Genomic DNA, 20857 nt, shown 5'->3' on the forward strand with positions numbered 1-20857 from the left:
CTTGCTGGTCCCTCCTGCCCAGGGGATAGATGTATGAGGGTGCTCCAGTGTGAGGGTGGAGAAGTGGAGAGTGAGGTGCTGGGGCTCCAGTGCTCTGGGGCATGCACACACGCACGCGTGCTTTACAGGGATTTTTCCGGTGTCCAGGTAAAGAGACCACAGTACTTAGTCTTATGATTTTTATAAACACCCTCAACCTAGGGCCCGGCTGGAGGATGGAGCGGGCTGCAGTGTCATTCGTAACGGAACTGAGGACAGCTCCAGGGACTGGGCCAGCTCCCGGGCTCCCGAGAGGCAGCAACACAGACAGTGGGTTGGAGCTGAAGGCAGGGCGGGGCTGCCAGCTCTGAGCGAGAGGTCCTGCCCCCAGATGTGGACAGAGGGCCTGGTCCGCTCGGGGCAGCCCTCACCAGACTCCCCGAGCCTAGTCCTGGAGGCCCACCTTCACAAAGAGGGTGGCAGACGGGTGCTGGTCTCCGTTCTTGGACAGGAGGTGGATGTGGCGGTATCCTGGCAGGCGGATGGGCGGGGAGGGGCGCACAGGGGGAGTTCTGGTCACTTAGGGAGGAGGCTTTGAGGAATAGCCGGCCCCTTCCCGAGAGATGCCTGCCCTCGAGTCGTCCCCTCCCTCCACAAACACTCACCCTGCTTGAGGCTGTTCAAGGGGATGGTGCTCTGGCCAATGAAGTCGTTCTTGGAGGAGGCATCGTAGTCCTCCACCACAAAGCGCACGAGGGCGAGCTCAGGCACAATCACCTCGAACTCAAAATCTGCGTCCCACCATGGGTTGAAACCTAGGGGTGCAGGCACCACGTCAACAGCATGGACACCAGCTCCAGAAGCCGGGCCCAGCCCAGGCCCAGCATGTACCGTTATTGGTGACCACAGCGGTCTGGCGGCTGGCCACGTCCTGGCCCACACCATGGATCTCCACTGTCACCTTGGGGTCCACAATTGAATTCTTATTCTTGTTGACTTTTGGCAGCTGCTGCCCTGAGATGACCTGAGGAAAGGCGGGGGACAGTTAAGGGTTCAGGATGGTAGCGAGGGGGAAGCGAGGCCCATGGCACCTGTCCCTCCGGTGGCTGGCCATACCCTGACATTGAGCCGCTTCCGAGTCCACCAGGGCCCCTGAGCCAGGGCACGGGAGTTGAAGGTGGAGTTGGGGTCTCGCAGGAAGGCAGGCTTCAGCACATACCCACAGGCCCCATTGTCCTGGAATCGGCCCTGGTATACGTCCATCTCTGGCCCAGGTGTCTGGAAGTTCAGGGCCACTACAGGCAGGACGGAGCAGTCACAGGCTGTGGGCTGGCCTCAGGGGCCCCAGAGCCCAGCCTGCTTTGGGTACACTGAGGCCCAGAGTCACACGGTGAGGCAGAAGCAGAGTCCAGGATCACTCCAATGCCTACTGCCCTCCTGCCACCCTAACTGACCCACCACACCACCCTTGCATTCCATTTCTGGTGCCAGAATTCAAAGGACAAGTGTGCTAACAGTGGGATTTCAGACGCTGTATTTGCTGGTGGGGGATATTTCCAGACTGAGATTACCAGCTCCTGAGCCCACAGATCCCTGCATCTGGCTCTGCCTGGGTCCCCAGAGGCTCCTGGCCCCTGGCCCTCCAGGCGGAAACCCTCACCCAGGCGTCCTCCAAGCCCCAGCCAGCCCGTACCGATCTGGCAGCCCCCATTCCACATCTCCACAGGGCTGTAGTTGGAGGAATCTGTTCTCCACCCTGCGGGGTAGATCCTGCTCAGGTGACTCACATTGTGGCGGACAAAGCTGTTTCCTGAGGGGGATGTGGGCTCATCAGAAGCGGAGGCCTCCTGGTGAGCCCAAGCCCCTCCCTACCAGCTCTGTCTGGTAACAGCGTGGGGTGCCAGCTCTGGGCGATGTCCAGAAGGGTGGGAGCCAGTCCTGACCCTGGCAGCTCACTCAGGTGGTCAGACAGATGGACAGCACCCTGGGGGGACAGGGCCGGGCTCACCTGATTCTTGGAGCAGTCGGAGGGCGCGGTTCTCGGAGAAGGATGCCATCTCATAGAAAGCCTGCCCAGGGGTGCCAGGACTGGAGAAGCCCAGAAAGTGGACGCTCTTGCAGTAAATGACCATATCTGAGAGCTCCTTTGCTAGTCTGAGCTTGTCCTCCTGGGGGCCATGGGGAGGCCCAAGTTAGATTCAGAGGTTGGGGCAGGTGGGCACTGAGAGAGCCAGAAACCCAGATACAGAGAGAACAGAGAGGGAGACAGAGAGGGGGTGCAGAGGGTCTGAGTGACAGCCACGGAGACCCCGGACAAGGCGAGCAGCCCACAGTGTGATGGGGGGAGGGCCCCGGGGCTGCCCCCCTCCCCTCCCCGCACCACAGCCCCCCTTCAAACCGTGGACTTGTGCTGCACTTGGTTCCTCACTGCCTCATCCTCCATCTCAGCAGCCTCATCCTCGTCTGACACCGCAGTGGCCTCAGGGCTGCCTTCCCCTCCAGGAAGGAAGAGCCCCCCAAGCTTCTTCCCCTTCAGCAAGATCTTCCCCTTCAGTTGCTAAGGGTGGAGCGGCAGCCGGTCAAGACACAGCCGGCCTCGCGGCCGGTCCCCTGCCCTCTCCTCTGGGCACCCCACCCCATCGGGCACCTCAGGGGAAGGCAGGCTGGTGGTGACCCTGTCCAGTGGCCGATCCAACAGCATGGGGCCCAGGAGGGTGTGCAGGTGTTGCGCCATCACACGCTGCTGCTCCAGGCTGCAGTGGTTCTCCAGGGACAGGATGACGGGGTAGGGGGACGCCTGGAGGCCCAAGGGTGGATTAGGAGGGGTGGGTGGGTCCGAGCATCCCCTTCCTCAGGCCCAGAAGCGCGCCCACCTTGAAGGCGTAGTCCCGGATGGCCCTGAGCACGTCGCAGAAGAGGATCTTGGAGGTGAAGGTGTAGCCGTGATAGATGACTGGTTCCTGGTTGGGCCCATCCCAGCAGTCGAGCTCCAGGCAGCGGCAGCCTTTGCACAGCGCCCTGCGAGTGGGACGGCGGCTAGGTCCCTCGGTCCCGGCCGGGTCCCGCCCAGGTCCCGCCTGCCCCACCAGGTCCCGCCCGGCCCCGCCCCATCACGACCAGGTCCCGCCCGCCCCGCCCCATCATGCCCAGGCCTCCCGGCCCCACCGGATGTAGGCTTCGGTGCTGCTGGGCCCCGTGAGCTGGTCTTCCAGCAGGTAGGTGTTGTGAGAGGAAGACACCAGGTAGTGACTGAGCGGCTGGCCCATGTCCTGGTAGACCCGCCGGTGCGCCCGGTTGAAGGCGCTGCCGTCGGCCGAGAGCAGGTACATGAGGAAGCCGTCCTTGGTCATCTGCCGCCGCGCCTTGGCTGGGAGGCGGGAAGCCGGCGCCCGTCAGAGCCCTAGGCTGGCGCCGCCGCTCTCGGGGGAGGGGCCCCTTCCCCTCCCCCACTCCCCTCCCCCCTACTCCCCCTGCCTCCCGTCCTGAGCTGGTCCTCGGTACCTCTTGGAAGCGGCTAAGCTTACAAGTCTCTTGACCTGACCGTGACTACCCCAGGGTGGGGCCCTGTCTCCTCCTCCTCTGTCCCCCACGCTGTGAGGCCCCGCTGAGGGCAGGGCCTCATCTCCTCCTTCTCCAGGACTGGGCCCCCATCTGACGTCTTAAAGCTTTGTGGCCAGCATGGGCACAAAGAGGGAGGCAGGAAAAGTGCCTGCTTTTCCAGCCTTCTCTCTCTCCATTTCCTGGGGGAGGGGTCCTCAAATCCCCTGAAGGAGGAACCAAGAGAGGGTCCCTGCCTCCCATCTGCTTTCCTGGGGCAGAGAAATAGGGACCAGGGCTCCTGGGCCTGGCTGAGGCGCCCCCTTCCCTCCAGCTCCCTACTCTTGGGCTGCCGTCTCCCCAGGGGTCTCCCCACCCTGTGTGGCCCTGGGACTACAGGTCACAGGCCCTCACCCGTCTCGCTGGGCTCGTAGCGCTCAATGAGGGAGAGGGCCAGTGCAGGCCCCGCCGCCTCCTCCCGCTGTTGGTGCTGCAAGAAGATCACTAACTGATCCACGGACAGGGTCTCCTCCGAGCCCGCAGCCTCCTTGAAGGTGAGGTCAATCTCCTTCCTTTGGGTCAGTATCTTGTAGAAGGTCTCGATCTCCTCATCCTCCAGGGAGTCTGTCTGAGAGTGGTCACACTCCTGCAGAGCCAGGATGCCAGGTGGGCAGGGTTCAGAGCAGGTCTCGGGCTGCAGTCAAGGACACACTGCCAGGCAGACCCAGCCCTCACATCCTGCCTTACCCTGAAGATCTTTCGGGCATAGCTGTCGTCCACCTGGATGTTGAGCTCCTTCAGGAAGTTCTGCAGCTCCTTGAAGTTCATCTTGTTGTCCTTGTTTTTGTCAGCTTTTCGCAAGCAGGAATGAATCCAGCTGGGCAAGAAGTAAGGAAAGAACCCAGGAGCACTGGGACCCCCGAGGTCCCAGCCACAGCCATGATCCAAGCTCAGGGTCAACTCCCGGGCCCAGGTGGACTGAGGTCCCCTGTAGACACAGCTCCCCGCAGGCCTGACTTTTGGCACATCCTCATTTCAGAGGGAAGACTTGGAGGAAATGTGACATCCAACGAAGGAGTCTTTTTCCTGTTTTCTGGCTTTGAACCCTTTCAAAATTTCAAAAACATTTCTTTTCTCACTCTAAAAGGGTTCATTACAGACAATTTAGAAAATGCAGAAAAGTAAATAAACAAAGCCCCCATAATCCTATCACCCAGGGGTAACTACTGTTAACATTTCAAGCTATGTCCTTTTCAGTATATAATTGTTACCCAATTATAGTATATATCTATACAGTATATAATTATACTATACACTATATAGTATATAGTGCTTTCTGACGAAAGCACTTGGAAACAGCAAATTTCAAGCCACTGATCAGAAGGTGGGGACGTCACATGCAAAAACAAAGCCTGGATCATGGTGTCATGATTGGGGCACTTAGGCCTCCACTTCTCCATTCCCTCTATCTCTCCCATCAGAATTGACCTTGAGAACTAGAGAAGGAGGAGCTGCACGCTACAGTCCACAGAAAACAGAGAGCTAACTGTAGAACAAGACAATGGGAGCTCATGAGCACAATGAAAACATGATAGCAGGTTTCAGAAGAAATCACAAAAGAAACAGCAACATAAATCATGCCATATAAACTTTTAAAAATTCTGAGGATTAAATAAAGAAAAACTAAAGTCATCTATCTGACAGACTGGAGGAAGCATTTGCAGCAAAGCCTTTGAAGAATTAATTTAAAAGAAAACAGTAGGATGACCCTAATAACTAAATGAGAAAGGGATATAAACTGACCTGTTGCAAACATTACTAGTAGTCAAAGTTATTAACCATTTGGAAATGAGATGCAATTTCTTAAACTAAAATTTAGCAACTTAAAAGTATATTACCTAGTGCAGGTAAGGGTGAGGTGAAATGGACACTCAAGTCCATCACGTGGGCAAAAAGTAAATCAGTACAACCCTTAGGAAAGTGATGGAGGGATAGCTAAAGCTTTAACCTGTTACATCAGTTGACTCAGTAATTCCACTTCTAGGAATCCATTGGTAAGGAAATACTCCTAAATACTGAAAGGTTTTATGAACATAGTTCTTTGCAATGTTATTTATAGTGGTGAAGGAAATGAAATGTTTGACACTAAAAGAACGAATCACTAATTTATAGTCCATCCATTCAGTGAAATAGCACACAGTCATTAATAAAGCTCTTTATGGAGACTATACTAACACAGGGAAATAATTATGATATAATGTTACACAGAAAATGGATACAAATGTATAATCTCCACTATTTTTGGCAAACGCATCATTAGGCAAAATGAAATGCAGCCAGAAAAGATAAAAGGGAGAACCCAAATAGCAGTTTCTGGAGGAGGTGGGTTTTCTGGGCCTTTAAAATTTCATTCTAACCTACCCATATTTTTAAATCTTTATTTATATATATGTATGTTTTATGTAAATATATGTATTTACATTAAAAAAATTATAGTAGAATTCCAGGTTAAAAAATCAAGTTCAGAGTGGTGCACCCAAGCATGAGGTCCCAGTGCCAACTGCTCTTCAGCAAGCTGGGATGGCTTTATGATCTCAAGGTCTGGGCAGCAGAAGCCTGCAGAGGCCATGAGATTGTCCAAGTGCATGCCTTGCGAAAGGAGTGACTATCACAAAAGTGCCACAGAGGGGCTTCCCTGGTGGCGCAGTGGTTAAGAGTCCGCCTGCCGATGCAGGGGACATGGGTTCGTGCCCCGGTCCGGGAGGATCCCACGTGCCGCGGAGCGGCTGGGCCCGTGAGCCATGGCCGCTGGGCACGTGCTTCCGGAGCCTGTGCTCCACAATGGGAGAGGCCACAACAGTGAGAGGCCCGCGTACCACAAAAAAATAAATTTAAAAAAAAGCTTTAAAAAAAAGTGCCACGGAATTGGGCTTTTAAGAATGCTCAGGGACTTCCCTGGTGGTCCAGTGGTTAAGACTCTGCGCTTCCACTGCAGGGAGCACGGGTTCAATCCCTGGAAATCCCACATACCTCGAGGCATGGCAAAAAATAAAATAAATAACAATTAAAATTTAAAAAAGAAAGCTCAAAATCAGGCAGACATAGCCTTGAGAAAAGACACTTAAAAGTCTTTGAAATGCTGAAAAGTACACAGTAAAGGGAGCTAACAGGGTTCAAAATGTGTCCCCCAAAGGAGCTGGATATACATTAGCAATGAATAATCAGAAAATGTAATAAAATAATTCCATACAGTAGCATAAAAATGAATAAAAATACAAATTCTTTTAATGCATAACTTATACTCTGAAAGCCACAAAACACTGTTGAAAGAAATTAAAGATCTAAATAAATGGAAAGATACCCCATATTTGCTGATCAGAAAGAAGACTTGATATTGTTTAATGAGAAATACTCTCCAAACTGATCTACAGATTCAACACAATACCTATCACAGTCATGCTGGCTACTTTGCATAAATTGACAACCCAATCCTCAAATTCATATGGAAATTCAAGGGACCCAGAACAGTCAAAACAATCTTGAAAAAAAAAAGAACAAATTTAGAAGACTCACACTTCATGATTTCAAAACTTCGTACAAAGATACGGTAACTAAAACGTTGTGGTTCTGGTGCGAGAAGAGACATTTAGATAAATGGAAGAGAACTGAGAGTCGTGAAATAAGCCCTCATATTTATGGTCAGTTGATTTTTTGACGATGGTGTAAGGACGATTCAATGAAGAAAGAATAGTCTTTTCAACAAATGGTGCTGGAACAGCTATATGTCTACATGCAAAGAAATGAAGTTGGATCCCTCACCACACCATACACAGAAACTAACTCAAAATGGATCAAAGACCTAAATGCAAGAGCTAAAACTATAAGAAGAAAATATATGAGTAAATGTTTGTGACTTTAGGTTAGATGTGACATCAAAAAACGCAACAGAAGCAAAAAGTAAATGAATTAGACTTCACTGAAACTAAAAACTTTTGTGCTTCAGAGAATACCACCAAAAAAAGAAAAGAACCCACAGAATGGGAGAAATTATTTGCAGAGCGTATATCTGATAAGAATATTTTTAAAATATGAGAATATTTTAAAAATATTTAGAATATTTAGAATATTAAAAAAAAACTCTTACAACTCAATAATAAAAAGACAACTCAATTAAAAAATGGGCCAGAGGGCTTCCCTGGTGGCACAGTGGTTGAGAGTCCGCCTGCTGATGCAGGGGACACGGGTTCAAGCCCTGGTCCGGGAAGATCCCACATGCCACGGAGCAACTAAGCCTGTGTGCCACAACTACTGACCCTGCGCTCTAGAGCCCGCAAGCCACAACTACTGAGCCCGTGTGCCACAACTACTGAAGCCCGCCTGCCACAACTACTGAAGCCTGTGCGCCTAGAGCCCGTGCTCTGCAATAAGAGAAACCACCACGATAAGAAGCCCGCGGACTGCAACAAAGGGTAGCCCCCGCTCACCACAACTAGAGAAAGCCCGCGGGCAGCAACGAAGACCCAATGCAGCCAAAAATAAACAAACAAATAAATAAATTTATTTTTTAAAAAATGAAAAAAAGAGACACCAGAGATCTTGCGCTCTCTCTCTCGCTCTCTCTCTCTCTCTCTGCCATGTGAAGACAGTGAGAAAGAAGGCAGCCATCTACAAGCCAGGAAGAGAGCTCCCACCAGAACCCAACCTTTCTGGCACCCTGACCTTGGACTTCCAGCCTCCAGAACCGTGAGAAAATTAATTTCTGTTGTTTAAGCCACCCAGTCTATGGTATTTTGGTATGATGGCCCAAGCTGCGTGTCTTCCATACCCAGGTTGTCCTGGGGATGACCGTAGCCAGTATCCACCCACTGGGCCTGGACCCACTGCCACCAAAAGGATACTGCCGCAGCTTCTGCTGCTGGTCCATGGAGCCTGAGTGATGGACGATCTTGCGTAGGCCCTGCACCCAGTGCTGGGCGTCGGTGGGCGATGGGGCGATGAGGTCTAGAGTGCTGCGCTGGTCCTTGAAGATGATGGAGAAGCAGCGGTCCTCAGGCACATCCCGGGCAAACTTCTCCAGGCCCTCTGAGCGGTGCCCCATCCGCACCTCCTGAATATCCTCGATGGAGACTGCAAGAAGGGGGCGGAGGTGGGCAGAGAGAGCCGTGAGGGGCAGGAGGATGGGCAGAGCAGGGGACAAAAAGAGACTGAGGTGAAGAAGGAACGGGACACAGCTATAGCATGCAGAGTGGAAACGCCCAGGCAGAGAGAGATTGACTTTAGGGTGGGAAGGGCACCTAGGGTCCCAGGCCTCCTGTTTCTGTGCTGGGAGGAAGCAGGGCCCCTGGGAGAGGAGTGGGGCAGGGCAGGGCTCTCAGACAGAGATAGGGAGAGACCATTCTGGAGCTTGGGGCCTGTGACGGAGAGGAGGCCACACACACTCCTGTCATGCTTGACTTTGGGCCCTTCGCCTCCCTCAAGACAGCCATGGGAGCCTCCAGGCCCCTCTCCTGGCAGAGGGAGAAGTGCTGGTGTCAGGGGAGCAGCCAGGGCCTTGCCCTGCATGTATCTGTGTGTCCTGATCTCAGGGAGCCCCTTGGCAGGAATGGTGCTCCAGGATCCCAAGAGGTAGACTGGAGGGTGCCCCTGGGGGTCTGAGATGACATCATTCTGCCCTTGGGAACCAGGGGCGGGGGCTGTCCTGTCACAGCCCAACCTTCCAAGCTTCAGGGAGCAGCAAGGCCCTGCTCACCTGCCTGGAACCCCAAGGTGCCCTCCCTGGCCTGGCTGGGAGGGGCTCATGCTGGGCCTTCCCCACATCAGGAGCCAGGCTCTGCCCCTGCCCCATCCCCATCCCCATCCTGAGCCATCCATGTCCACCTTTCCTGGGTCTAGACCAGTTCTGGCTGAAAGCCTGCCTGTCCTTCCTGGTGGTGGCCTCCTGGCCACCTGCAGGCCCCAGATGTGTGGCATGTGCCTGTCCGGGAAGCAGGCTCTGAGGTGTGAGACACGCGAACCCTGGGCCATGTGGGATGCAGAGGATATTCCTGCTGAATCGCTCCGCTCACAGCCTCCCGTGCCCCTCTAGGTCCCACACCAGCTGCAGCTGCCCTAGGCTGGGACTGGAAACAGGAAGCCTGGGCAGCGGAGGCCAGCTCCCGCACCGGCACCGGAGAGAGAATCCAGACGCCTTCCCTGCTGATGATAATCTTTGTCTGCCTATGGGAACCAGAGCTGAGGGAGGCTAGTGGCGTCGGGATGGGGGCAACTTCCGGACCCTTGCGCTCCCAGCTGTGCCGGTATGAGGTTCCCAGCTCACCAGCCCAGGTCTGGAAAGGCCCACATCTCCCACTCCTCAGTCTGCCCCCTGCCCACCCCCGCCAAGTGCTTGGCTCACACTGGGAACCATGCATGTGTATTGGCTGGGGGGTGGGCTCCCAGGAGTCCCCAGGGCTCAGATAGTATGATGCCCCATTCCCACGGTGCCGCCAACCGCCAGCGTCTAACAGGAAACTCCATATCAGGGCAGAGGCCTGTGAAGGAACCTGGCTGGAGCCACAGACAGAGGCAAGGGCCAGGTCACTCCTGTGCTACGTGGCCAACAGGCACGCAGGGTAGTTTCCTGAGAGCGCTTCAGGCTCCATCCCCTCCCACCCTGCCCTGCCCTGCTCAGACCTCCCATGGCCCGCTGCCCCCAGGACCCAGCGGGGCTCTCCGCATCCAACCCTGCTCCTGTCCTGCCTCCCCTCTGACCTGCCACAGGCCACACCTTCTCAGGTTTCTGTCCAGTGTCCTGGGGCCTGGCAGACCCTTCCTGAGACACCCTCAGTGGGCTGCCCCTCCCTTTTCTCCTGCCCCCTTCCCACCTAGGCCCTGTCACTGTGTCTGGTCTCACTCCCCAGAGACCTGCCAGTGGGCTGACTCTGCCTGCCCCATCTCCACAGCCGAGGGCAGGTGCATGGGTGAGGGATTTCCAGGGACTTGGACTGTGTGAGAAATCCAGCTGCAGTGATCCTTCTGTACCACCAGCCACACGTAGTTATTTAGATATAAATTAGTTAAAGTTCAGTAAAATTAAGAATTTGTGGGACTTCCCTGGCGGTCCAGTGGTTAAGACTCCACACTTCCAAAGCAGGGGGCTCAGGCTCAATCCTTGGTCAGGGAACTAAGATCCCACATGCCGTGCAGTGACACAGCCAAAAAAAAAAAAAAAAAAAAGAATTCAGTTCCTCAGTCACACTAGCCATAATTCAAGTGCTCAGTGGCCACAGGTGGCTAGTAGCTGACATATTGGACAGCACAGATATAGGACATTCCCATTATCATAGAAAGTTCTTTTGGATAGCTTTGGTCTAAAATTTTCCCACCAAGTAAAGGTGCAGAGGGAACCTCTCATTTTACAAAATTTTCAGGGCATTCTGTGTAAAAGGGCAGCAGCAGTTGGCAGAACTTTTTTCCTAAGACCTTGCAGGAGGCACTCTCCATGTGCAGGCCTGAGCTTTGGCTTCTTGGACCTTTTCTAAAGCTTCCAGAAAGCCCTCAGGCCCACAACCCCAAGGGAGCTGCCCAGCCAAGGCCTCTCTGTGCAAGTCCCAGCCCTGCTCTACCCCAGGCTCCCTGTTCTGGCCCCAGCCCAGGGAGGAGCTGCCTCCTGCAGCCCCACCTCACATCCTGGCCACTGCTACCTGGAAGGGCCTTATCTGCCCCTGGACTTTGGGCCTCACCACACCTGGGCCCTATTCCCACAAATGTCTGGGTGGATACCTGGGAATTCAGGCAACACTGTCCAGCTCCCTCCCTACTTGGGAGCCCGGCTTTCCCCATCTGTGGTCATGGCTATGGAGTCCCACCCCCAAAAGGCTTGAGCATCTCCATCTGTGGTCCTTGGTCCATGACTGCCCTCTCTAGCCCAGGCTAGGCCTCAGTTTCCCTATCAATGATTTAACTGGCTCCTCTCCCCAACCCTGGCCAGCCTGTTTCCCCATATCTGGTCCTGTTTGCATGACCGACCTCTGCCCCACCAGGCCAGGCCTCAGTTTCCCTACCTTTGGTCCTGGTCCACGACTGACCTCCAGCCCCACCCCACCCTGACCAGTGTCAGTTTCCCCATCCAAGCGCAGGTGCAGCACCCTGCCCCTCCCCCTGCAGCCCAGGGCACTCACACAGCTGGGACTCTGGGGTCCGCATGACCTTGTGGGACTCCTGCCAGATGGTCTTGCAGTCCTCCTGCAGCTTGTAGAAGCGTTCTCTCCGCCATGAGTTGGACTTCACCTTCAAGAGTTGGCTACCCTTCAGCAGTGCCTGTAGGTCCTTGTCATCCTGTAGGCCTAGGGGGCAGAGCTGGTAAGATGCTACCTCCTCTAGGGTCCCTGCTGCCCCAGGCCCTATGCTGGCCATGCCTACCACTGGACCCTCTCAGCCCATTTTTCACCAGCCTCATCCTCAGCTCTCTGTTCACTTCTCCCTCCATCACCCTTGTTCCAACCTGATTCTGGAGCCCTGCCTTCTCCAGGAAGGCATCTCTGATGCCAGCTGAGGCCACGCAAACCTTTGGACACCCACCCACTCAAGGCCACACTTTATACACTATGACCTGCCACCCACAGCTGAATGGACAAAGAGAGGGCAGCTAATTCAAGAACACCTGGTTCCTGGGTGACCAGATGCCTAGGAAATGGCCTGGCTCCGAAAGACTTAGTGGGCTCCTCCTAGGGGTCAGAGTGACCTGAAGGAAGCTGGGACCAAAAGACCACCCTAGCCTATCACCCTGGCCACATGGAGTCCAGCAGCCAGCTCTATTCAGAGCCAATAGACTACCTCACCTCACTTCTGGCCCCTAAACAAAAACTCTGTGGCTTTTCAGCAATCTTTATCCTTCTGCTCCGGCAGAGTGGTGGCAGCAGGGACCGTGCGGGTCCAGCCTGAGGGGCCTGTGCCTAGGCCTATAGGCTTTTCCTTTCTGAACCCAAATCCCCAGCCCCTGATGGGCTCTCCCAGTTTATCCATGACCCCACTCCCTATGCCCCAGCCAGCCTGCTCCACACACACTCAGGACCTACAGAATCTCTGGACCACTTCCCCGGGCCTCAGCCACCCACCCCCTATCCCTCCCCAACCTCCTGCTTCCAGTGGAGACACAGCCACGTGCTAACAGGCCCCCACACCCATGGCTTCAGGAAACCTCCTTCTCTGTGCCTCTGTTCCCCCAACGGCACTGGGTGAGGAGGTGTCTCAAGGCCTCCTCAGAGGTGACAGTCTGATGTGACCTTCCCCCACCTTGGTCCCAACTCTCTCCACCCCCTACCTTAGTGTCAGCAGTTTCCCTCCAGCCCCAGGGGAGGCCCAGTGAGGGAGGAGGGGGCTCCTGCAGGATGTCCTCAACTGGTGGCTGTGTCTGTGGGGCTCAAGACGAGAGGCCGGGAAGGGTAGTTCCCAGCCACCGGAGGAGAGAGCTGCCTCAGCCTCAGCTCAGCCGGGGGATTCCACTGTCCTTTCCGAGGCTGAGGTCAGCTGGGGGCGGGGGGGTGGCAGTCATCTCCTTACCCTCTGGCTTCTGGCTGCACCGCCCCTCCCCGCCCCCAGCACACACACGGCACAGATGGGAGTGGGGGTGGGGGGTGCGGGGGTGGGAGGAGGGTGGCGCACAGGGGCGGAAGGTGAGCCCCACCCTCCGGTTCTGGAAAAGGCTGTGAGCAGATGACATGTTCATCCTGTCCTGGAGCCAGACTGCAGCCTGTCTGCGGTCAGGCAGAGATAAGTCCCCTGGCTGCCAACATGGCTTCCTGAACACAGACCTCGGTCCCAAGGTGGGTCTTGATATTAGTGGCCCTCCAGGCCGCTGGGCAACCTAAGCAGACACCTCCATCTCTGAGCCTCATTTGAGGCCCTTTTATTTCTGAGGCCTCTGGGCTGCCTGCCCCCCACCCTTGCTCCCTTAGCACCCAGAAGGTCTATGGGCACCCCTTCGCCCAGCCCCACTCACTCAGCTGTAGCACCTTCTCCTCCTGTGGGAGGGTGGTGCTGAGGGGCCTCTGAGCTCAGGGGCCCCTGGGTTGACCTTGCAGCCTCACCAACCTGCCCAGGCTAGTGGCACATATGGGGAGTGCAGAGGGGCTACAGTGCTAATAGGAGGCTGGCGGTGGAGGCAGTGCCAGGAGCCCTGCCCATGTACCTAGGGTGAGGCCTAATGGAAACAAACTGAGTCTGGGACTCACAGCAATACACAGCTACACAGATATAGCCACACACATACACAGTCACACACACCACACCACCGTACGCATCACACACTGCCATACACAACCCGCAAGAGACAATGGGCCACACACGGTGACACATATTGTTACATGGAGTCACACACAGCCACAAAATGTACAGTGCCAGAACATCATCGTTGTCATAATAATAGCAGTCACCATAATAATAATAATAGTTCATGTTTGAATAAGATCCTGTTCTTAGCACATGTATTTAATCCCTCCAACAACCCTGTGAGGAAGGCACTATCATTATTCCCATTTTACAGATGATGAAACTGAGGCTCAAGGAAGTTACATGGTAGAGTCGGAACTCAGAAGCTTGCCCACAGGGCCAATGCTAGGAAACATTACCTTATACAGCCACAACTCGGGCATGCTGCCACAAAGAGTAACAGCAGACAACCCACAGAACACACACACACCATAACAGAGATGACAGAATCACTCAGTCACCTGGGTCACCCACAGTCACACATGGTACACAGCATCACCCTGGATCGCACACTGTCACACTGGTGCCACTTGGTTACACAGCATTGCATATCATCATTGCTGCACAGTGGCCCCCACTACCATACAAGTGACAGAATCACCACTAGGTTTGTAAACAGGATGGTTTGGGGGTGGCAAGGCGCAGGGTAACCAATCCCCCCCCAGTACTCACTCCACATGCCATGCCCGCAAACACAGCCCCACCGTGGGTCACACACTCACAGAACTAAACAGGTCCAGTCCCCGAGATCAGGAACATACAGTCTGCGTCCTGTCCCAGCTGCCTTCCCAGCCTCCGCACATCTCGGGGGTGGGGGTGGGGGTGGGGGTGCGCCCTGCATCCCTTACCCAGCCTCTGCTCATTGAGAGCTGCCACCTCGAGGCTCTGCTCCAGCAGGTAGAGCTCTCTGGAGCGGCTCTGGCTCCGGCTTCGGCGCCTGGCCCCCAGGCACTGCATGACGTTCCGAAGTGCCCCCGCCGCCCGCTGAGCCTGGCTCGCCTGGCCCGGGACAGTGTGGCGTCCAGAAGGCAGCCCTGGCCCTAGGAGCGGAACGGGCTCCTTAGAGGGGAGCAGGGGCGGAGACCTGGAGTGGATGGGCGGGGCTAGAACCCGTGGGGGCGGGGCAGTGAAGGGTGGGGCCATGGCTCTAGAGGCGGGGCGGTACAGAAATCTGTGCTGAAGGGGCGGGGCCGTACCCTAGGAGGCAGGGACAGTTCTAGAGGGGCAGGACCGATGCCCCCAGGAGGTTCGGCGAGAGCGGAATCAAGGCGGGGAGAGGAGGAGGAGGAGCCGGGGCCGGGAGGCGAAGTGGGACAAATTCATAACCCGGGAAGATCAGTGGTGAAAGTCAGAGCCCAGAAAGCGGATTGGGGCGGAGCCAGAGCCAAAGAGGTGGGGAGCGGGAGGAGCCGAGTCTGCGAGGCGACGTGGGGCAGAGGTAGCCAGGAAGACGGCCGGGGGCGGAGCCAGGGCCCAGGGGACAAACCGGGGGAGGGTCCCTCACTGCAAAGGCCTTTTGTTTTCGGGCAGGGAGGGCGGAACCTCGACTTGTGGAGGCAGTCCTACCAGGGGGCGGAGCCTGAGCCGCGAATTCTAAACACTCAGCTGGAGGCCTGGCGGAGGACTGGAGGGCTGGGCAAGACTGAGCCGGGAGGTAAGCCCGGCCGGGCGGCAGCCTGGGCTGCAGAGTCTAGCGGACAACCGGGTGGGGCGGGGTAGGAAGGAGCCGGGGATGGAGCCCGGGCCGGACAGTGGAACCCGCCAAATATTTCACCTCAGTTCCTCAACGAATCCATTCTGACTCAACGGGCTGTTTCCTCACATGTAAACCTCAGGCAGGCCTGTTTCCTTCTCCGAAAATTTCGCTACCTGAGTGGGATAATCTCCGAGGCTCCAAATGCGAATGGAATTCTTAAAAAAAATGCTGGTCTTAAAAATGAGTCCATTAACATAGGCTTGCTTTGATAAATAGGTGAGGAGGACTCCCAACTCCATATGAAACTGTGCTGCCAGTGTGCTCGGAACAGTGGGCCCTTTCATGTAAGTTACGTCTTGCTTTTCATTCACCCAGCAATTATTTATGGAGCCCCTACTGTGTGCCAAGGTCAGGACACCACCCAGAGGCCTGACTCACTCCTCTCTTTTACTCTCTGCCTCTGAATAGTTCCTTCACTCGCCTCACCGCAGCTCCAGTCACCAGCATCGACAGTGAGTCACTGGCAAAGCCAGTTATAAGCACAGACAAGCACAGCAATAATAACAATAAACTGAAGTGCAGAGCGACTTGCCTAAGGTCACACCTCGGAGAAAAATAAATCATGAGAATGTGTGTTAATGTAGATGAGCTGGAATATGGGCACAGAAATATTGTTCTTCATTTGGAGCTGAGGGAGCTGACTGTAAGGGGAACCTCTGTTTTAGAGAAACCACGTGATGGTTTAATGGTTTAATCAGAGGGCCAAGGACTCCCCGAGGACCTATGGATAGAATCACATCTCAATACAATTTGCTTCCTTTGAATTCTTATGTATTTTATTTTATGCATTTAAAAACATGATCCTGAGAAGGGGTCCACAGGCTTCACCTAACTGCCCAAGTGGTCCAGGGCACAAAAAAGTTAAGATCAGTGAGGATCAGTGTGTGTCTGTGTTGTGTGGGCATGGAATCCCAGGGACAGATAGCTTTGAAACATAATTGAGGAGGGTAGGGGGCTGGCCACCCCAAATTGCTATGATGGATCTGGAACCATTATTTCTTGGGGGTACTGGCTTCTTTGCCAACCTAGAATTCCTTTGCCCACTAGTACTTTGTCCTCACAACATCCCCTATCAGTAGGTATTGCTTTCCCGTGGATGAGAAAACAGGCTCAGACAGGTAAAGGGATTTGCTCAGGGTCACAATGTTAAGTAGAGGCAAAGCTAGGACTGGAACCCAGGTCTAGAACTGCAGCCCAGGTCTCCTGGGACCAAGATGAGGCCCCTCCTACACCCTACCTTGCACTTTTACTAATGCCAGGTTTTACAGTGGGGCGGGAGGGATTCAGTGTTTGAATAGTTAGTGGAGGTGGAGGTGGATGTGTTCAGTGAGGGGAGAGCTTTGGGAAGTTAGGTCTTTTTGGGTACATGTGGAGACCTGCTAGAGAAGCCAGTGCAGGCCTGGCTAGAATGGAGCAAGCAAAGGAAGTAGGGTAGGGAAGGAGGCCAGGGGACTACAGCGTCAGTCTGAGGGCTTCAGAAGCACCAGAAGGAGCCCCTGATTCTTCTTTTTTTTTTTTTTTTTTGGCCTCACTGCCTGGCTTGCAGGATCTGAGTTCCCCGACTAGGACTCAAACCCCGGCCCCTGGCAGTGGAAGCATGGAGTCTTAACCACTGGACCGACAGGGAATTCCCCAGGAGCCCTTTGATTCTTAAGCCCAGTTCTGGTCACATTTTTCCTGGCTAGGGACTACCTTATTCCCCCTCATCTCACAAAGTACTCACATGACATGGTCACTTGGGGGGTGGGCCTCCTGCAGGAACATTGTACCTGCTGGTACTAGGCACTTTTCTCATTATTGCCTTGTATGTGTTAGCTCATTCAATCCTTACTGCAATCCATGAGGGAGGTAGTGTTCTTATCCCCCATTTTACAGATGAGGAAACTGAGGCATCAAGAAGTCAAGGGATTTGTCTAAGATGAAAAAGCTAAGACCTGAACCCAGGTAGTCTACTTCCATAATCCATGTCTGTATACTACAGTGCCTCTGCATGCATCTGGGGCGAGGACAGAAGGGACATCTCTTATCTAGGTGGCCCCCATACCCCCCCAGGCCAATGGAGGGAGCCTTTCTGCAGCAGACCCCCAACTGCCCAAGCCAGAAAGTGTGTCCAGTGCTAGAGGACCCAAACTATGAAAGAGATGCAGACTCTCCAGTGGAAGTGTAAACAACCTGGAACAGCACAGGGCACAGTGACTACACCCTTCCACCACCAATTCTCCTTGACAGATTCTTGCTTGCCGATATGGTTTGCAGGGGGAACAAAAGGCAGTTAAGGGACGTAATTTTGGGTGATGAGCTAGAAGCAGCAGGGCCTTCAGGGAGACAGCTTGGGATCGCACTGTTCTTGCCAGCTCCACAGGAAGAGCTGGACTGTCAGGCACTTGGGAGGCAGGTCTCAAACACGATGGACCAGGGCTGCCAAGCCCATGCCACAAAACTGGGAGGCACTGACTGAGCCTCCACATGGCTTCCTCTCCAGGGAAGATACCAGGGCTGCCCACGGACAGAGACTGGAGAAAGGCACAGAGGCCTGAGGATGGAGCCCATTCTAACATGAGCTGAGGCTACAGCTGTAGCCAGAGGTGATCAGAGGGCTTGTAGGAGGTCTGAGTGTGAAGCTGGCACGGAAGAGGTGGCAGTCTGCAGGGTACACAGCACTAGCTAAGGGATGATGAGAGAGAAAGCAGAGACCTCTACTGTGATCCTCTGAGCTGCCCAGCCTCCCTTCCTGCCAGTGTGGCAGGAGCACTGAGACACCTCTGTCCTGAGAGGAGAAGAGGGAGCCCTGGAAAGGGCAGGGATCCCATGACCCAGCTGAAGGAGTTTGCCTTGAGGCTACTGGTGTGAGGGTAACAGCTGTGGGCACTGAGCAAGGTCTCTCTGGGCCATGGGGACCAGGTCTGGGCCAACCAGGAAAGTGAGACAGACTGGGCACTGGCTGAAAGGAACGTCTCCGAGTGTCCCTGGATTCTAGTGGACAGCTGGAGGGCTCTGCCTTTCTCTTCCCCTTCTATTATCTCCATGCATGGTTTAGGTGGATAGGTGGTGGGCACTAAAGTCTCGGACTCCAGAGGTACTAGAAAACAGAGGGAGATCGGGTTAAGCAGTGATTGGTGCAAGAGAGGCAGGGTTTGCTGAGCTGGCAGATGACCTGGGGGGCAGGAGGGCAAAGCTCGCTAAAAGTGGGTGAGTCCCCAGGCTGGAGCAAAGAGATTCCAGGTCCAGGTTGGGGGCCCCGTGCAGCTAGGAGACCTCCAGTCCCTGCCGTCCGGAGCCCGCGGCTGCTCTCTCTCCTGGAGAGACAGCGATAGGGCAAGGAGCTGGCCCAGACTGTTTCCCGGTCGGTTGGAGGAGACGGAGCTCGGCTGGACAAAGCGGGGGAGCAGCAGGCAGTTAGAGCTGAGACTCAGGCCTGTCCGGCCAGGAGGGTGCGCAGATGGGGGCGATCGGGCTGCCCCTCCCAGTCCGGGCGTCGCTGACTAGGATTTCTGCGCTGGGCAGTTACTGCGGAGCGGCCCGACCTCACCTCGCACACCTCCTCGCCCCAGCCTTCCCACCACGCCACACCTACGCTCCCTGACGCGGTACAGGCACGCCTGGGCTTTGGGGAGCCTCTCTGGGCGGCCCGGACTGGGCGAAGATAACTCAGTTATTCGTGGATGCTGGTTCCTTTCCTCCTCGGTCCTTCCGAGCGCGCCGGACCCTGAAGCCCACCCTTCCGTGACTAGGATAGGGAGAGGGGGAGTCCCCGAGGCGGCAGGGCCGGGGGTCGTCTTTAGGGAAGTCTTCAGACTCGCACCCCTCTTCTCCCCACCGGCCGGGTCTGGGGAACAAGCCTGGAAACACCCAGGGTTGCGCCCGGCAGTCCCGGGTGGAGATTTCCTCCGTGCGACAAAAGGGACGAGGGGGCGGGCCCGGGGCGGGGCGGAGGACGGCCGAAGGAACGGGGGGTCCCCTGCCCTGGGCCGGGAACGGCTTTCCTCGAGGTCGGCCCAGGCGGGGTCCCCCCGCGAGCCGGCCGAGTACTCACCATGCAGGGTCAGGAAGTCCCGGCCAGAGTCCATGCCCGACGGACGGCGCGGCGGGAGGGGGGCGCGGCGGGACACTCGTCCGCAGCGACAGCGCGGGCGGCCTCGGATCCGAGAGGAGTGCAGAGGAGGGACCCGAATGGACTGCGGAGGTGCGCCCGGGGCTCCGCTCCGCCCCCCGCCCGCCCGCGCCCCCGCCCCCGCCCCCTTGGGCTCTCCAACCAGCGCCTCTCCCCGCCCCTCCTGGGGGTTGGGGAGGAGGGCAGAGGTGGGGGCCGGGAAGCCGGGCCATCCCTGGCCCCGGCCTGTGGGCGCGTCCCGGCCAGAAATAGCCGGATCTCTCTGGCTTCCTCAGCCGCCGCCACCCACAGGCCGCGGACCCTGTCATTATCGCCGGCGGCCCGGCCCCATTCCCTGCCTGTGGGCGCCTCGCCGGGGTTGTGGTGATGCGCGGAAGAATCTGGAGTCCTCCTGGGGCAGGGACCGCGTAACGTTCGACGCCCAGCCGGGCTGGTGCGAAAGGGAGCCTCGGAGTCCAGGCGCCAGCCGCGGCTCCCCGGATGTCTGCTTTCCCTTCTGCAAAATGGGTGCACGGACGCGAGTGAGGAGGTCCTTGGAGAGGCATGCATGGACCTAGTCTGGAGAAGGGTCCCCTCCCGGCTCGCTGGGAAGTTTCTAACCCCAGAAGTGCCCTTGGCGGGGGGGCTGGGGCCGAAGCCGTAAAACTTAGAGCAGGTAGGTACAGAGAGCTCTCCTTTGAGCCCCTCACACCCCAAACTCCTGGCGATCTCCAGGGTTCCTACTTTGGGTGGCCTCCCAAGGGTCTTTCTGGACAAGGGGTCCCTAATGGACCCCCCCCACACACACACACACTCCCACCATCAATTCTTGCAATCCTGACACCCTTTTTATAGGTACCCAGAGACTCCCAGGGGAAGTCCTGGGGGATCCTGGAAGTATCCTGCTGCCCACCAACTTTTGGGAAAGGCCCTTGGGAGAGCCCCCAGAAGACCTCCCAGGATGCGGGGTGCTGAGCCCACCAGTGAATCTTGCAGGCCTCCTGGGCTGATAAAGCCAACATGAGAGTCTGGCAGAACCAGTTGGACTCCAACCCCTCCCCCTCCCAGCACAAGCAGGCCTAGGTGGCCTTGAATACCTCATGAAGGGATGTAACCAGCTAGAGGGCAAGTCTTCCCATCCTGACATTTGAGCCTGGGTCAGGACTTTGGAGAGGCTCCCTCCCTCTGTATGTCTCCCCTATGCAGAGGGGGGCTGCCCTCTGTCTGGCACTCTCCCCAGTTGGCCT

The 20857-nt window shown here is 55.9% G+C and overlaps 1 protein-coding gene across 5 annotated transcripts; it reads right to left on the bottom strand.

The window, feature by feature from the left end:
- Positions 1–165: 165 nt before the first annotated feature.
- On the bottom strand, positions 166–19696 carry PLCD1 (phospholipase C delta 1). Of its 5 annotated transcripts, XM_060110503.1 has the most exons (16): positions 19554–19696; positions 14613–14804; positions 11676–11840; positions 8415–8643; positions 4264–4393; positions 3931–4162; positions 3145–3346; positions 2853–2997; positions 2627–2776; positions 2378–2536; positions 1988–2147; positions 1673–1789; positions 1096–1274; positions 871–1003; positions 645–794; positions 166–510 (listed from the first exon to the last, which is right to left on the bottom strand). In XM_060110503.1, the coding sequence occupies exons 1-16, from the start codon at positions 19585–19587 to the stop codon at positions 425–427; spliced, it is 2463 nt and encodes an 820-aa protein (XP_059966486.1). In that variant the 5' UTR covers positions 19588–19696; the 3' UTR covers positions 166–424. The 5 variants fall into 5 exon arrangements, with proteins under 5 accessions (XP_059966486.1, XP_059966487.1, XP_059966482.1 ...); XM_060110504.1 differs by lacking the exon at positions 14613–14804; XM_060110499.1 differs by lacking the exon at positions 1673–1789 and having other exon boundaries at positions 19554–19666.
- Between the last annotated feature and the right edge of the window lie 1161 nt (positions 19697–20857).

Source organism: Mesoplodon densirostris, chromosome 10 (assembly GCF_025265405.1).
Source record: "Mesoplodon densirostris isolate mMesDen1 chromosome 10, mMesDen1 primary haplotype, whole genome shotgun sequence".
Lineage (NCBI taxonomy): Eukaryota > Metazoa > Chordata > Mammalia > Artiodactyla > Ziphiidae > Mesoplodon > Mesoplodon densirostris.

Bases quoted from the DNA above. Each gene is read 5' to 3' on its own strand.
- PLCD1 (XM_060110503.1), bottom strand. From the start codon at position 19,587: ATGGACTCTGGCCGGGACTTCCTGACCCTGCATG. The intron at 14,805-19,553 runs GTGAGTACTCGG...TTCCGCTCCTAG, and splicing joins GGACTTCCTGACCCTGCATG to GGCCAGGGCTGCCTTCTGGA. The intron at 2,998-3,144 runs GTGGGGCCGGGA...TCCCACTCGCAG, and splicing joins AGCACCGAAGCCTACATCCG to GGCGCTGTGCAAAGGCTGCC.